Source organism: Canis lupus, chromosome 19 (genome assembly GCF_048164855.1).
Source record: "Canis lupus baileyi chromosome 19, mCanLup2.hap1, whole genome shotgun sequence".
NCBI classification, from domain to species: Eukaryota; Metazoa; Chordata; class Mammalia; order Carnivora; family Canidae; genus Canis; species Canis lupus.
The window spans coordinates 47016731-47033366 of NC_132856.1; the positions used below are offsets into that span (position 1 = coordinate 47016731).

At 53.4% G+C, this 16636-nt stretch overlaps 2 protein-coding genes and 1 long non-coding RNA gene across 3 annotated transcripts; 2 read left to right on the top strand and 1 right to left on the bottom strand.

Moving 5' to 3' along the window:
• The first annotated feature begins 913 nt into the window (after positions 1–913).
• On the top strand, positions 914–6663 carry BST2 (bone marrow stromal cell antigen 2). The gene is made up of 5 exons (XM_072786811.1): positions 914–1366; positions 2168–2243; positions 2539–2599; positions 2898–3040; positions 4159–6663. The coding sequence occupies exons 1-4, from the start codon at positions 1061–1063 to the stop codon at positions 3019–3021; spliced, it is 567 nt and encodes a 188-aa protein (XP_072642912.1). The 5' UTR covers positions 914–1060; the 3' UTR covers positions 3022–3040; positions 4159–6663.
• LOC140610578 (uncharacterized) lies at positions 2672–10988 on the bottom strand. Its single transcript, XR_012012175.1, has 4 exons — positions 10777–10988; positions 9939–10158; positions 3634–7048; positions 2672–3073 (listed from the first exon to the last, which is right to left on the bottom strand). It is a non-coding gene; the product is annotated as an uncharacterized lncRNA (long non-coding RNA).
• CCDC194 (coiled-coil domain containing 194) lies at positions 8439–15312 on the top strand. The gene is made up of 4 exons (XM_072786810.1): positions 8439–9337; positions 10456–10552; positions 10941–11073; positions 11584–15312. Exons 1-4 carry the CDS (start codon positions 8657–8659, stop codon positions 11738–11740), a joined length of 1068 nt encoding a protein of 355 aa, XP_072642911.1. The 5' UTR covers positions 8439–8656; the 3' UTR covers positions 11741–15312.
• Positions 15313–16636: the final 1324 nt, after the last annotated feature.

A 16636-nucleotide genomic window follows, 5' to 3' on the forward strand; every position in this document is an offset into this window, starting at 1 on the left:
TTTCTTGGTGTCCTGGGATGGCAGAGGCAGATTCTAGAGGTAGGAGCCTATTCCCTGCAGGAGCCAAGATGTAATCTGGGCGACCCTATTTGTTGGCTGGGGCATCCCTGGGGGCCAAATGAGGGAACTACATGCATCCAGGGGGTCCCCATCCAGAGCAGCCTTAGGTCCCTCCTCAGACACCCTCCCTCCACAGATCCCTGTGGTCCCCTCAGTGGGCTGGGCACAGGGATGCAAGAACCCCTGCTGGGTCACCACCACAGAGACCCCCTCTTGAGTCAGAGCCAAGCCCTGCCCCCAGTCTACCACACACTTCTTGGCCTCAGTTTCCTCAGCTTGGAGCTGAACCAACGGCAGCTTCTGTTTCTTCAGGTCCTGGGACACATGAACACAAGGCTGACATGCATGAGATGCTCAGTAACTACAGTTGTCACCCCCAGCTGCATGCGGGTATCCAGGCAGATCCCTCCCTCAGGATCTCACGGCGACCCCCCCCACCCACCCTCACCAAACAAGAAAAAAATCAAGGTTTCCTTTTTTTTTTTTTTTCAAGATTTCATTTATTTGGGACACCTGAGTAGCTCAGCAGTTGGGCGTCTGCCTTCGGCCCGGGGCATGGTCCTGGAGTATAAAATTATTTAATTTTATAATAAAACTTTTATTTATTTATTCATGAGAGACACACACAGAGAGAGGCAGAGAGACACAGGCAGAGGGAGAAGCAGGCTTCTCGCGGGGAGCCCCATGCTGGACTCAATCCTGGGACCCCGGATCATGACCTGAGCCAAAGGCAGACCATCAATCACTGACTGAGCCACCCAGACGTCCCAAATCTCAAGGTTTCAATTCAGCACAAGCAACCCACATTTTCCTCTGGGAAATCGAAACTGAAAGCCTAAACTGTTTTCTGCCGGCAGATGCCCCCCTCGAGAGGACTCTCTGGGTCCTTATTATTGGTCAGGATGGCTCCTATGCTAATCAGGGGGTAGCCCCAGCCAAAGGTTTCCAGCGTCCTCCCCTAACTCCCGCCCAAACTCACTACATTAGTGAGCAGATCTACATGGCACCTACGCTTTACCACTACTACTGGCCTGTGCCCATAACTGACGAGTCAGAGTCAATGTCATCAAGTCAGAAGCTGAGCTGGCTGGAGTGGCTGGGCATCTTGGGGATCCCAGTGGTGATGGGTCTGTCTGTGGCTCTGATCATCTTTGTTGTCAAGACCAACAGCAAAGCCTGCGGGGATGGCCTCCTAGTAGAGCAGGAGTGTCACAATGTCACCAGCCTCCTGGAGCGCCAACTAACCCAAACCCGGCAAGCGTTACAGGGGACCATGGACCAGGCTACCACCTGCAACAAGACTGTGGTAAGAGATGGCAACTCTCGGAGAGGGCCCCGTGCCTGCGTGGCCCCCCAGGTCTAGATGGAGACAGAGACGGAGATGGAGATGGAGATAGAAGTTGAAACTGCCCCCAGAGTCCCGCATCGGGAGTTGAGTTTCCCCACTAGGGCTTGGGGGATCTCTAAACTTTCTCAGCAGTGCTGGTGTGGGGCAGGCCCTTCAAACTGCCCAGAGTACCCAAATCCCCGCTAGGATGTGGGAAGAATCTCCAACCTGGTACAGGAGAGCTAGAAACTCCTCTCTGCCCCAGTCTTGGGCAGCAGAAATCCCAGCTAGGGCTTGGGATGGGGACCTCATCACACCGTAAAGAAGGGTGGGACTCTCCATATATCTACTCCCATCTGGGAGAGACTTTGAAACTTTCAAGTGGGTCCTGACCTGGGGGACCTTGAAACTCTCACCAACATCCAACTTGGCCTTGGAAATCCCCCTGTGTTCTGGGTTTGGGTAGGGGGTGTTCTAAATCTTGGGCAATAGCCCACAGGGTCTAGGAGTTTCTCCTAGGGTTTGGGCATGGGGAGGCCTCCAAATTCCCATGTAGGGGAGCCTCCCCTCTTTCGAGGATGGAATCCTGAGGTGCCCTGGGAGAGAGGGAGGTTGTGGTCATTCTTGAAGGTGGGAGACTGGGGTGCAGGGAGGGCTGGAGGGAAACCTGAAAGAGGTTTGGCCCCGGGCCCTTCTGACCCCCTTCTGGGGCCCGGAGCAGCAGCTGCCAGAACCCCAGTCTCTGACACACCCCCACCCCACCCCCACCCCCGCATCCAGGTGACCCTGTCAGCTTCCCTGGTGAAGGAGAAGGCCTGGGGTCAGGAGCAGCTCACCCGAGGAGAGAAACTTCAGGGTGAGAAAGAACAAAGCCAGGGTTCCATGGAGGGGGATTGGGAGGGGTGGGTCAGGCAGTGAAGGGGAGGGGAGAGGGAGGATCCCAGGGTTGGGGTCCCCAGGGAGTGGCTGGAATCCAGTGGAGGAGGGGAAAGGAGTGGCCCAGAATTCCAAGGTGGGATGGCACAATGGTGGGGCTGGAGGGCGTGTCACGTCCCAGGGTAGAGCCAGGTGAAGGATGTGGCCACTTGTCACACCTTGTCCAGGCCACTGCCACTGTGCTGACATGGCCCCCTGATCCTGTCCCACCTTAGGAGAGATCGAGACATTGAAGCAGCAGCTGCAGGCCGCTTTGGAGGAGGTGAAGCAGCTAAGGTCTGAGCCCCGGCCCCTGACCATGCCCCTCTCCTGCGCATTTGTCTTACCCCAAGACCATCCCAACCCCCCCCCCAAGACCCAGGCTTCCCTTTGCTTGGGAAATCCCCATTGCTCAGGACACAAAGTTTGAACCCCAGCCTGGTGCCTCTGGTCGCACGAGCCTTGAGTGACTGCTCCCCACTCTCCTTCCCACTGACTTGGTCGGGGAGGAGGGGGAGACTCTGAGGAGTCACCAGCCCAGACCTGGTAGAACCAGGCCCGGCAGCTGCTTCAGTTCTCCCCACATTTTCTCCAGAGAAGGGAAGGAGGCCTCAAGCAAGGAAAGGGAAACCAGCTCCGTCAGCTCCTTGAAGGCACCCCCCGGCTCCGTGGTGGTCCCCGTGTACCTGCTCCTAGGCCTTAGGGCTCTGCTGGCCTGAGGTCCCAGGAGGCCTGCCGGTAAGAAGGCGGGTGGCCTGGGGTAGAAGAAAGCTGGGGACAGAAGGGGGGAGGGAGTCCGGGATGGGCCAGGGTCTGGGGAGGTGGCCTGCCGACAGGGTAGTGGACAGGACACAGAGAAGACGGGCTCCCGGTGCATGGAGCCTGCTTCTCCCTCTGCCTGTCTCTGCCTCTCTTTCTCTCTCTGTGACTATCATAAATAAATAAAAATTTAAAAAAAAATTAAAAAAAAAAAAAAGGACACAGAGAAGGGTCTCTAGGAGGGGGAGGGCACAGAGTAGGGGGCTGGCCGCCTTCTGTCCCCCTCGCCCTCAGCCCTGAGTCCCTGTAATGGTGTCTCTTAGCCCACAGCTGGGGCTGGTTCCTGTTCTGTTTTCCCCTTCAAGGCTTCCCTGACCAGACCAGTTCTGAGGGGGCCACATGGCAGTACGGTTAGGGGGAGGTGGGCGAGGTAGCAGGGGCAGGGGAGGGGGACGACACGGACAAGGAGCAGGCTGGGGGATGGACAAGCAGGGGGGTTGGCCCAGGGTTGCCTCCCCCCACCGACCCCACCTCCCCCCAGAGCTGGGCAGGGCATGGGGTGGGGGGAGTACCTATTTCTCGATGTCATGGTTTCCAGAAGTTCACTGTCTTCTGAAGTCTTAGAACTCCAAAAAGTAAACACCTCTATTGGGGGGGAAATACCTTACCCTGAAGTTTCTGGAGTGTTTATGTCACCCTCATGCATCTGGGGCCTGTCCTGCAGGTGAGGGTCCACACCCAAGCTTCCCTGCTCCAGAACGTTCCCAGGAACCCTTAGGGTTCCGGCAGGCACCATCCCCCTGCCTCCCTGGAGCTCTTCACTGGGATCAGCTTACAGGACTCTACACCCTCATCAGCACTCCCTGTATGCCGGGCATCCTAGTCATCAACTCTCATCTCCCCTCTTTTCCTCACTGGATCTTCCCTTGATGCCTATTCCAATGGGGAAACCAAGGCTATGGCAGGGGGACATCTTGTCGTAGTGCCCAATCCCATCCCACAGAAAATTCGGGGCCAGGATTCAAGCCTGGATCTGCAGACACACACAGCCCAGGCCTTTGTGACAGGGCCCCTATAAACTCTTATTCCTCCTGCAGTGTCCAGCGCTGGGAACCCCTCCTCCAGAGAGTCTCTCTGCTTCTTCAAAATTGAGAGCTGCTGTCTCCATAGACTCTTCATCTACTTGCATGGATCCTCCCAGGCTCCCTCAGCCCTTCCTCCTCTGTTATCTCCCTTTCTCCAAGTCCTTCTGGAATCCCAACTATTGTCCAGGCGACTTCCTGCCGGTGGCACCGGAGCCAGGCCCTTTGGGTCTGTCAGCACTGCTGGGTTGTGCTCTGTCTGCGGTGGGGGCCGCCCTGGGTGCTGTAGGATCTTGAGCAACATCCCTGGTCTCTACCCACCAGATGCCTGTACCCCTACCTTGTGACAACAACAGAAAATGCCTTCAGACATTGCCAAGCGCCCCCACTGCGGGGGGGGGGGGGGGGTGCAGATTCACTTCCTGTGAGAAACTGCTCTAGAGACGGTTCTCCTCTTCCTCACTTCTGTGTCCCTAGCTTGCTTGAGGTCGCTTTAGGATGACGGAGTCATTTCACCCCCCAGTTAACCGCCCCATCTAACAAACAGGGAAACTGAAATCCAGAAAAATTCCCGGACTTCCTCAGAGCTTCTGAGCTGCTGGGGGGAGTGGGGAAATTGAAACCTCCGATTCCCAGAAGTGAGTCCTTCTCACGTGACCTGCCCCCCCCCCAAACTGTTACAGAAGCCAGAAAGGCAAATATTCCAGAGATGGGTCCTGACTGGAAAGGTACAGGAGCTTTATTCAGGGGGCTGGCCACCTGGGGAGAGGGACTCAGAGCCCAAAAGCCACTCAGAAGTTTCTGCCTGGCCCAGAGATTTTTAAAGGGACTTAGGGGCAGTTAATGGGCTAAGGGAGTGCTGCAGCCTGCGATCTAGATTATGTGCAGTCTTGCCTGTGCCAGCTACAGATGTTACTGTGGTGCTCACAGGTTGGGCAAGGGATTCCGGTTCCTTGGTTCTGGGGGGCCAGGGGTGCAGGAGAGCCTGGTGACAGAGTGTAGAAGTGCTCTGCTCTAAGAAAGAATGCAGGACCTATAAATATACAAAGAAAGGTTTGGTTAATCAGTCACTCGAGCTATGGGTGCTTGCTAAGACTTAGTGACTACTGGACAGGCGGGAGGGGCTGAGTTGGCTTCACATCCACCACCATCCTCCGCCCCCCCCACCCCCATGCCTGGGCTGTTTGTTTCCATGGTGCCCAAGAACAGGTTTGTCCAATATGATGGATTCAAGCCAATCAGTCTCTTCTCCCAAACCCTCCTACATGGCTGAGTATAAACCTCTCCTGGGGACGCCTGGGTGGCTCAGCGGTTGAGCGTCTGCCTTTGGCTCACAGCGTGATCCTGGGTCCGGGGATGGAGTCCCACATGGGGCTCCCTGTGAGTAGCCTGCGTCCCCCTCTGCCTGTGTCTCTGCCTCTCTGTGTCTCTCATAAATAAACAAATCTTTAAAAAAAAAAAAAAAAAAAAAAAAACCTCTCCTTCCTAAAATGCCTTGTAGGGGCCAAGGGCAGACTGCCCAAATGGGCCGCTTTGGCATGAAGAAGACTACTTTGAGTTAAAAAAAGCACGGGATCCCTGGGTGGCGCAGCGGTCTGGCGTCTGCCTTTGGCCCAGGGCGCGATCCTGGAGACCCGGGATCGAATCCCACGTCGGGCTCCCGGTGCATGGAGCCTGCTTCTCCCTCTGCCTGTGTCTCTGCCTCTCTCTCTCTCTCTCTCTCTCTCTCTCTCTCTCTCTGTGTGTGTGTGATGACTATCATAAATAAGTAAAAATTTAAAAAAAAAAAAAAAAGCAATCAAGGGGTGCCCGGCTGGCTCAGTCTGTAGAGCCTGAGACTCTTGATCTCAGGGTTGTGAGTTTGAGCTCCACAAACTTGGGTGTAGAGCCGACTTAAAAAATAAAATAAAATGTTCTGGGGATGCCTGGGTGGTTCAGGGGTTGACCATCTACCATTGACTCAGGGCGAGATCCCAGAATCCCAGGATCCAGTCCCATATTGGGCTTGCTGCATGGAGCCTGCAAGCACTCCCTCTACCTATGCTCTGCCTCTCTGTCTCTCATGAATAAATAAATAAAATCTTAAATAAAATAAATAAAACAAAATAAAATATTCTGATTAAAAAATAAAATAACAAAAAGCAATCAAAACCCAGCATATTCAGCAAAAGCTCATTCCTCCCCCATGATTGCCTAAAAAGGATTTAAACAGAGGAACTGCCCCAGGAAGAGAGTTCTCACCAATAGATAACTACATCATACTGTGAATTGAATATGGTAGACAGGAAGAAACCTCACAAGGCCTATTTGATCAAAATCCTGGGTGTCCCATTCTCTCTGAGTGGCCTAGAATACATTACTAGACATCTTCCTGTGAATTGTATTCCTTCCCTATGAAGTCCCAGACCCTTACTTCCTCCTCTCTGTAGTTTAGAATGATGTATAAACCTGATTTTGCCTGCCTTTGGAAGTTTCCGTGTCTGTTTCCATATGAAATTAAATTTGATTTTTTCTTGTTAACCTGTCTCATGTCAATTTGATTCTTAGTCCAGCTAGAAGGATCTAGAAGGGGACAGGAAATTCTTACTCCCCAACACCCCTTTTCCCTCGCTGGCTGTGACCCAGTGGAGGGTTGACAAGTCAGGTCAGAGGGGTCCTGCAGGTCTGTGGGGGCTCCAGCTCCAGAGGGAATCTGGTAGTGACCAGAGGCTGCTGTGTGACCCTGCCCTGTGACTTGGCCTCTCTGGGCTCTGGTTTCTTCATGTGGAAGAGGGGCACAGGGATGGGGAGGACACGGCTCACATTTACTGCATGACGAATGTGCGGCAGCAGGGAAAGAGGCAGATGCAGGCTTTGCATTCTAGGAGCTCCCCCAGTCTGATGGTGCAGGCAGCTGGGACTCAAACTTGTAAAAGACAAAATTGCAGAAGAGCTCAGAGAGTTAGTCAAAAGGGGCTTGAGTTAGTAGGGAAGGGGAAGGGTTCTAGAGGAGGAGAAACACCAGTCAGGGGTAGGGGTGGGGGGAGCTTGTAAGGAACAGTTAGCTGGGCAAAGAGAGAGGACAGGGTGCTCAGACAGAGCAAAGAGCCAATGCGAAGGCCCTGGGATGCCAAAGTGTTTGCCAGAAGAGGAGGTCTGAAGAGGGTCCACAAGGAGCAAATAAAGACATAGGGGACTTGAAGGTGAAAGGGTACTATCCAAAGCCCCCTCCTTGGGCCACCTGGGTTGCTCAGTGGTTGGGCATCTGTCTTTGGCTCAGGTCATGATCCCAGGGTTCTGGGATTGAGTCCCACGTCGGGCTCCCTGCAGGGAGCCTGCTTCTCTCTCTGTCTGTGTCTCTGCCTCTCTCTGTGTGTCTCTCATAAATAAATCAAAATCTTTAAAAAGAAACAAACAGGGATCCCAGGGTGGCTCAGCGGTTTAGCCCCTGCCTTTGGCCCAGGGTGTGATCCTGGAGTCCCGGGATCGAGTCCCACATTGGGCTCCCTGCGTGGAGCCTGCTTCTCCCTCTGCCTGGGTCTCTGCCTCTCTGTGTATCTCTCATGAATAAATAAATAAAATCTTAAAAAAAGAAAAAGAAACAAACAAAGCCACCTATCAAGCCCACAGATAAAACTCACAGGTGTCTGTACTTGACCCTGACTCTTGGTTTTTCCAGGAAATGGTCCCCTCATTCCCAGAAAATAGACCACAGCTACACAACATAGTCTTCTCTAGCCCAACCACAACCACATCCCAGACAAGCCCGGACAGAGCCCCCACCCTACCCCCGCCCCAAGAAGCATGTCACCTCCTGCTCTACCTGGCCAGGTGTCAACTCCTCCTCACAACTCCCCCCCCCCCCACCGGGTGCAGCTGCCACCTTCTGACACCCTTAAAACCCCTTAAAAGGCCCAGAGTAGCAGAAACTCCCCATCTCTCCTGACGTCTGGCCCCTCTCCTCCCCTGGAGAGTGAATAAATTCTCTGCTGCTTGTTGCTCTACTCTTGGTGCAATTCTTTGCACAGGGCTGGCTGGGAGTCACCCTAGCACAAGGGAAAGAGGAAGAGGAGGGGAAGGGGAGAAGGAAGTGGAGGAGGGGCCAGAGGTGAAAAGAGAAGGAGGGGAAAGGAGGGAAAAGAGGGAGAGGAGGAGGAAGGGAGGAGGGGGAGGAAGGGAGGAGAGAGGAAGAAGAGGAGGAGGGGGAGGAGGAGGAGGAAGGGAGGAGAAAGGAAGAGGAGGGGGGAAGAAGGGAGGACAGGGAGGAAGGGAGGAGAGAGGAAGAAGGGAGGAGGAGGGGCAGGGGAGCTGGGGGAGGAAGGTGAAGCAGAGGAGGAGGGGAAGTTGGGGAGGAGGCTCCTAGACTGGCCTGGATCTGATTCGCGGTGTAAGGTCGCCCCCTGGCGGCCCGATGGGACCGGGCAGGGGGCGGGGGGGGGTGTCCCCCGTGGGTCTACCCCTGACCCTCACAGCCAGCACCGAGGGCGTGGAGCCAGGCGGTAGCCTCCCTCTTGTAGCCTCAGTGTTTCCATGAATGGAATGGGGATCCTTACCGAGTACCCCCAATGCAGATGGGTGCTGGGCACAGGTGCCCTCATGGTACCCACTGGGCCCCGGGGGGCAAGAGCTACGGCCGCTCCCACTTCACGGCGGGGCAGACTCTGAGGCTCAGAGGACAGCACATGGGGTGCAGAGGCGGGACTGGAACCCGGGACCCCCAACCCCGCCCTGGGCTCGGGGAGCCCAGGCTGGCCCCTGGCGGGGGTCCAGCCCCCTCCCTGCGGACTCGGGAAGCCACGGCCGGGAGGGGCGGAACCGTGGGTGTCCCTGGCGCCCCAAGGTGCCAATTAGCTGCTCGAGGCTGTCTGGGGCCAGAGCTGTGGACGGCGGCATGGCCGAGCCGGGGCCGGAGCCGGGCCGCGCCTGGCGGGTGCTGGCCCTGTGCGGGGCCGCGGTGTTCCTGGCGGCCGCGGCGGCCGGGGCGGCCCTGCTGGCCTGGAACCTGGCCTCGGCGGCCTCCCGGGGGCCTCGCTGCCCCGAGCCAGGGGCCAACGCCACGGCGCCCCCCAGGGACCTGGCGCCCGAGGTCGAGGACCTACAGCGGCGGCTGGCCGAGGCTACCCGGCGTGGGGATGCCCTGGCCCGGCGGCTGGACCAGGCCAACCGCGCCCGCGGGGAGCTGGAGGAGGCACTACGGGCCTGCCAGGGCCGCCAGGTAGGTGGGCAGGGTGGTGGGCCAGGGTATCCGGGAAACAGGGGAGAGGGCGCGCACACACAGCCCCGGGGCCGCCCCCCTGTGCAGTAGTTTCCCTAATTCTTCAAATGAGGGAGGCAGACGAGAAGAGCACCGTCGTCCCTTCCAGATCCTACAATACCGGTTCCCCCTGGGGTCTACCTCTGACCAAGGAAGCCCCCAGTTCTCTGCTATCTGCCTAAGAGCTGGTGGTGGCTAGGGAAGCCCCAGACCCTGAGCCCACCTGGGGAGGCCCTGTGCTAACCCTCCCCCTGGGTGCCCACTCAACCTCCCCCAGCCAGTGGCCCAAAAGCCCTATTTCGAGAGAGGGACATTCATGTCACCTGTAATTAGGAGGCTAAAGTTGGCCTCTTGGGGGAGGTACTGGCCAGGTCCTTCCTTTTCCTCTGGCTACCCCTTCCAACTCTTTCTTAACCCTTCTCAGCCCTGGGCCTTGCAAAAGAACCATCCTCAAGGTCCCGATCTTTCATTTACTGACCGCCCTGTGTCTCTGTGTACCAGGCCCAGCAGGAGTTGAGCAGTGTGTGAATTCTAGAAATCAAAACAGACCTCTGTCCTTTACCTGCCTGCCTCAGGGAAGGGCCTGAGGCCACTGAGGTTAAAAGCAGCTGCTCTAGGTTCAAATTCTGACTCTGCCCTCAGTGGGAGATGTGTTGAGGAGGCCGGGCAGGCCAGTTGTTTTGAAGAACGTCTCCCAGAGCTGAAGTAGCATCCTCCAGAAACCCAAACATTGTCAACCACCAAACTGGCTTGTGTTGGGCTGAAACCCCCAGTCAGTGAATCTAGAAGTGGGTAGAATTGAAGAACCCGAGTGTGACCGCAGACCTAAACCGTTTCCACATCTGGTGGTTTGGGGTAGGGGGTTGGTGAACCTGGACAGACCAGCTGTCACACTTCTGGGTTTTACAACCACAGGACTCCCAAAGGACATCCCAAATAAAGCTCAGGGAACACGGTGACCAGTGTCAGTTCAGTCGCCCCCAGAAAGAGGGGAGACTTCACTTCTTCTCTCCGACCACCTCCCGCCCCCCCCTCCCCCCCGGGCCCCCTACTCTCCTCACTTCCCCTCCACTCCTCAGAGCCGGCTTCAGACGCAACTGATGACCCTGAAGACTGAGATTGACGAGGCCAAGGCACAGGGGACCCAGATGGGGGCTGAGAACGGGGCGCTCACAGGTGTGTTGGGGGCACAAGGGGTGGGGTGGGAGGAGCCTAAAGGCTCCTGGTTACGCAAAAGCACGCACAGGTGCAAACGTAATTTAAACGACACGCAAACGCGAATGAAAAGTTAGGAAAGAAATGCACACAACACTCAAAGGCCACGCAAATGTCACAAAAACAACGCAAATGCAACAAAATATGCAAACGCCACGTGCACGACTCCCAAAAGCAATACAAACCATGAAAAGCCCTGCAGGTGACACGCCAAGGTCACGCAAACAGCACACAAATTTAATTCGCACGAGGCAAGGCTGCAAATCGTAGGCAGACCGTAAACTCAAAGGCCGGGGTTGGCCCGGCGGGAGCGAGGGCTCGGACCTAAACCCACTCCCTGCGCCCGCAGAAGCCCTGGCGCGCTGGGAGGCGGCGGCCACGGAGTCTGCGCGGCGGTTGGACGAGGCACAGCAGCGCGCACGCGCGGCCGAGGCCGAAGCCGAAGCTTGCGCGGCCCGGGAGGCGGTGCTGCGCGAACGCGCGTGAGTGAAGGGCGGGGCCCGGGGCGGGATGGGCGCGGTGCGCGGCCAATAGCTGCGCAAGACTTCGTTCTTTCGACCAATCAGCACATGGAGCGTCCCCGGGGATGGAGAAGGGGCGTGGCCGTGCGGGAGGGGCTTCGGGGAGTTGAGTGATGGGAGGGCCCGAGGCGGGTCCTAGAGTCGGAGCCTAGGGGTGGTGAAGGACGTGGGCTCTCTGCGGGCGAGCGTCCCCAGGTTGGGCCGCATTCTGGGGGCGGGAGTCCCTGGGGTCGGGCTTCCCTGGAGGGCCCTGGGGAAGGGCGAGGAGCGGAAGGGAAGGAGGCGAGGGGAGAGGGGACGGGGGATCTGAAGGTGGAGCTCCTGGAAAAGGAGCTGGGAGTCCCTGGGGAGGAGCCCCGGAAACGGCTGGGGGTGGAGAAGGATTAGCGGATCCTGGGGAGTGAGGTTCTCTGGAAGGTCTCGGGGAACGCGGGTCCAGGTGCTGATGGGCCCCTCCCCACTTCCTGTCAGTAAAGCCCTGGAAGCCGAGCTGGGCCCCCAGCGCAGAGTGCCGCGCCCCCGATCCCGCTCCGTGTCCCGACCCCGACCCCGACCCAGCCCCCGCTCGCGCTCTCGCCCGGGACCCTCGGGGGGCTGCCGGCGGCCGGCGCGGCGCGCTCGAGGGTGAGTCGGCCCCCCGCAGGCTGGGGGCTCCAGGCAGGAGGGCACACGCTGCGCGGCCCTGCGGGAACCTGTGTGCAGGTGCCCACGCTGGAGGAGATGGCCGGTCGACAGCCGTCAACGCTCAGCTTTACACCCACTGAATGGACGCTACGGAAAGGAAACTCGACCCTCTCTCCCCAACCATCTTCTGCTTATTTTACAGACAGGGAAACTGAGGCCCGTTTGATAACACAAAGAGATAGTGTTTGGGGGCTTAAGTCCCTTCTAACGACAGTGTTGCTTCATCCCACAGACAAGAAGACTGAGGGTCCAGCCCTGGCTCAGGAGTGACCGGGAAGGGTCACTTCTCCTCTCTGGGCCTCAGTTTACCTTGTCTGTAAATTGAATGTTGGAACCACGTTTAGCGAGCCACCCTACCCTTGACAACAAAAACTAACTGAGATGGCACAATGGGAAAACCACAGACCCCTCTTACTATGCGAAGGGTACGAAACTTCAAAATGGAATATTAGAAAAAAAACTAACGTTTTTAAAATACATCACAACAAAGGGGACTTATCCCTGAGATGCAGGGATGGCTCAATATTCGCAAGTCTGCTAATAAAATTCGCCATACTAATGGATCAAATGAGGAAAGTTCTGAAAAGGCCATCAAAATAAGGGGCAAGGTGAGGATGACCACTGTCAAGTATTTAACATTGTTCTGGAAGTACTAGCAAATGCACTTAGCCAAGGGAAAAAAGGAAGAAGTACGAATATCAGAAAAGCAGTGGGGCGTTTATAGTTTGGATCATATGTAAGCACTGTTTATATAGGGAAAAAAAATAGAAATACCAACAATTTCATGTGGCTCAATTATGTCTTTTACCTTATATTTTACATAACTTCAGATTTACAGAAAAGTTGGAAGATTAGTACAAAGAATTCTTAGATATTCTTCCACCACATTCCACAAATGTTACCACCTTTGTTTTCTTCTTTCTTTCTTTCTTTCTTTCTTTCTTTCTTTCTTTCTTTCTCTCTCTCTCTCTCTCTCTCTCTCTCTCAACTTTTTATGAAAAACTTGCAGAAATGATGTCTCACTACCCATAACACTTCGGTATGCATTTCCTAAAAACAAGGACATTCTCCCACATAATCACAGTACAATTACAAACATCAGGAAGTGGACATTGATAAAACACCATTATCTAATCTACAGACTTTAATCAGACTTTGCCAACTGTTCTCATAATGTCTTTTATAACAAAAGAATATCCTGGCTCACACGTTGTATTTGTGAAGTCTTTCATCTCTTTCAATCTGGAACATTTCTCAATCTGTCTTTGCCTCTCATAAGATTGGCAATTTTTTAAAGACCTGGGTCAGTCACTTTTTGGAGTTCAGTTATTGGAGTCTGTGTTACTTCCGTAAGATTAGTTTCAGGTTGGCATTTTAGGCAGGAAAGCCTCAGAAGCAATTCAACCTAATATTATTATCTGCTGGTGATATGATCTTATATATAGAAAACCCAAAAGAATTAACCAAAACTTTCCTAGATCTATTTCATATACTTATTTATACCCAGGAATAAATTAATTTCCTTATTACATAAAGAACTCTTATAAATTAATTTTTCAAAAAACAGCTCAGTAGAAAAATGGACAAAGAATATAGACAGTCAAAATAATTTTTTAAGATTATATTTATTTATTCATAAGAGACACCGAGAGAAGGCAGAGACATAGGCAGAGGGAGAAGCAGGCTCCATGCAGGGAGCCCCATGTGGGACTCGATCCTGGAACTCTGGGATCATGCCCTGAGCCAAAGACAGATGCTCAATCACTGAGATACCCAGGCGTCCCCATTGCAATAAAAAAATGTTTTTAAAGTACCCAACCTCACTTCTGGAAAAGAAATGCAAAATGAAACAATGTGGTACCACTCTGTACCCATTAGTCTGGCAAAGATAAAAACAAAAACAAATTACAAAATACCTTGGGCTGGCACTGCTGTGGAGAAATAAATAATCCCACATGGTGCTGGTGAGACTGCTTATTGGTACAACCACTTGGAAGGGCAATTTTCTAGAACCTCTCAAAATTAAAAATGCATGAATCTTTTGATCCATCAATTCCCCTTCTAGAAATTTTTTACGACTATATTTACATGTGTACAAAATGATGGACCAGGGACACCTGGCTGCCTTAGTCCAAGGAGTGTGCAACTCTTGATCTCAAGGTTGTGAATTCAAACCCCATGTAGGGCACTGAGGCTACTTAAAAATAAATAAATTTTTATTTATTTATGGGTGGGTGGCTCAGTCCGTTAACCATTCAACTGTTGGTTTCAGCTCAGGTCATGATCTCAGTGTTGTGAGATCTAGCCTCACATGGGGCTCTGCGCTCAGGGCAGAGTCAACTTGTCCCTCTCTCTCTGCTCCCTCTTGTTCTCTCTCTAAAATAAATAAATAAAATCTTGAAAGAAAGAGAGAAAGAAAGAAAGAAAGAAAGAAAGAAAGAAAGAAAGAAAGAAAGAGAAGAGGGATGCCTGGGTGACTCAGTGGTTGGGCGTCTGCCTTTGGCTCAGGGTGTGATCCTGTATTCCCTGGATCAAGTCCCGCATCAGGCTCATTGCATGGAGCCTGCTTCTCCCTCTGCCTGTGTCTGTCTGCCTCTCTTTCTGTGTCTCTCATGAATAAATAAATAAAGTCAGAAAGAAAAAGAAAGAAAGAAAGAAAGAAAGAAAGAAAGAAAGAAAGAAAGAAAGAAAGAAAGAAAGAAAGAAGAAGAAAGAAAGAAAGAAAGAAAGAAAGAAAGAAAGAAAGAAAGAAAGAAAGAAAGAAAGAAAGAAAGAAAGAAAGAAAATAATGGACCAAATACAATGCAGAACCCTGGGTTGGATCCTGCCACAGAAAAACATTTAGTGAGAAGATCCAATAAAATCTAGAATTAGGAAGCCTGAGTGGCTCAGTGGTTTAGCCCCTGCCTTCAACCCAGGGCATGATCCTGAAGTCACCAGATCGAGTCCCACATCGGGCTCCCTGCATGGAGCCTGCTTCTCCTTCTGCCTGTGTCTCTGCCTCTGTGTGTGTGTCTCTCATGAATAAATAAATACAATCTTTTAAAAAATAAAAACTAAAATCTAGAATTAGTTAATTTAATGTCCTACGGTTAGTTTCTTCATTTTGACGAGTGAACCATAGTGTAAAATAGCTTAGCCACGGAAGAAGTTGGGTGTGGGCCATTCAGGGACTCTGTACTATCTTTGTGACTTTTCTGTAAATCTAAAATTATTCCAAAATTAAAAGTTGACTTTCAAAAATGAGACAAAGGTTAAGAGTAGGGAAGAGAATGTGGACATTTATTATCATATCTTGGTAATTACAAAAAATTGGAAACCACCTCAATGTCCTCCAGTTGGTGACTGTTTCCATGAGTGTCCGTCCATCCATGTGGTGGAACACAGATACAATATGTCAAAGGGGCCAAAGCAAATCTCCTCTGACAACATTAATGTAAAAAGCAGTAAAGTGACCATTTGTGTGCATTTGCTAAAATGCAGGGATGGAAGACACCTTTACCCTGGGGCAGGAACTACAGGGGTGAGAGTGGGGTGGGGTGGGTGGGTGCAGTCTCATATTTGTATACCATTTTGTAAAGTTTGCATTTAAAATCATGCACATCTATTACCTTTAAAATAATTAAAATCTGTTTCTAAAAATTCCTAAGAGGCTGGTGTTTGAGGCGGGGTGGAAGCCATTGGAACTCTTTCCCCCCACCTCATCCAGTCTTGCTCATTATCCCTCCCCTACCGGCCTGGGGCTTGGAGGTACCAGATCTGGGTCTTTACCTGGGAGGGGCTCACCTGGAGGGGCAACTGGAAGGTCAACGCTCAAGGAGAAGCGAGGCGGCGGGGTCTAACCGCTTAGTTCTACTAACAGCCACCAGGGGTCGCCCCACCTTGCACACCCCGTTGCTTCCCAAGGGCTCAGAGCTTGAGAGACTAAGGGTGGGACTGAAATCAAACCCCACCACCACCTTCACCCCCACCTCTGGCGTCAATCCTGAAGTGAGCAGGAAGTGGCTTCTTCTGGAGCCAGGCAGAGCTGGAGACCAGGAGAATGACTTTGCTTTGTCTGATTTAACACCCCTTCGCTGTGCAGCTGTGGGATCCCAGGGTCAAAGAGCTGGGCTCAGGGTTGTAAATGGGACCTCACACATTATCATTGTTCTCCACTGACTCGGGTGGCTTCATCTTGGCCATGCCACCGGACCTCTGAAAATCCGTTTCGAGGTTGGAGGGAATAAGGAGCCAAGGCAGGTGTGTGAGCAGGAAGGGGACAGTTAGATCTGGTGTCAGAAAGAACTGGAAAAATAGAGAGGACACAGGCTGAGGGCTTTGAACTCCCAGGGAGGCCATAGGACAGGGAGTGGGTGCAGACTGAGGGTGACTTAGGGAGAAGAAGCCCAGGCGCCCCACCCCCATTTGCTCTGAGGCTCCCTCAGCTGCTCAGGGAAGTAAATAGCGCTCCTTGGTGGGACCTGCCTCCTCACCCCCAGCCTTTGGCAGGCCCTTACTCCATTCTGCCTCCCACTTTAATTACTACTCAAAGTCTCTGTCTCTCTGTCACTGAGTCTCTGTCTCTGTTTATCTGTCTCCACCCCTATCCCCAGCACAACCTCCTAGGCCCCTGCCTTGGTTTCCCCATCCTTGTTACTTTGGACCCCACCCCCCCACCGCGTGGCTGCCCTGACAGTGGGGGGGGGGGGGGGAATAGAAAAGGGAAGCCTGGTGCAGCTGTAGGCAGGGAGCACCCACAGCAGCAGCCTGACCCCACTCACACCCCCAACCCCAAGCAAGAAAGTAGGGAGCTTTTACCAGCCAGTAACATCTCTGACGGGTTCTCTTTGCTTCCTCT

Excerpts from the sequence above, each read along its gene's own strand:
- BST2 (XM_072786811.1), top strand. The coding sequence starts at position 1,061 with ATGGCACCTACGCTTTACCACTACTACTGGCCTGTGCCCATAACTGAC. Across the intron at positions 1,367-2,167 it reads CCACCTGCAACAAGACTGTG|GTGACCCTGTCAGCTTCCCT; the intron begins GTAAGAGATGGC and ends CCCCGCATCCAG. Across the intron at positions 2,600-2,897 it reads GAGGAGGTGAAGCAGCTAAG|AGAAGGGAAGGAGGCCTCAA; the intron begins GTCTGAGCCCCG and ends CATTTTCTCCAG.
- CCDC194 (XM_072786810.1), top strand. The coding sequence starts at position 8,657 with ATGGAATGGGGATCCTTACCGAGTACCCCCAATGCAGATGGGTGCTGG. Across the intron at positions 10,553-10,940 it reads TGAGAACGGGGCGCTCACAG|AAGCCCTGGCGCGCTGGGAG; the intron begins GTGTGTTGGGGG and ends CTGCGCCCGCAG. Across the intron at positions 11,074-11,583 it reads GCGGTGCTGCGCGAACGCGC|TAAAGCCCTGGAAGCCGAGC; the intron begins GTGAGTGAAGGG and ends ACTTCCTGTCAG.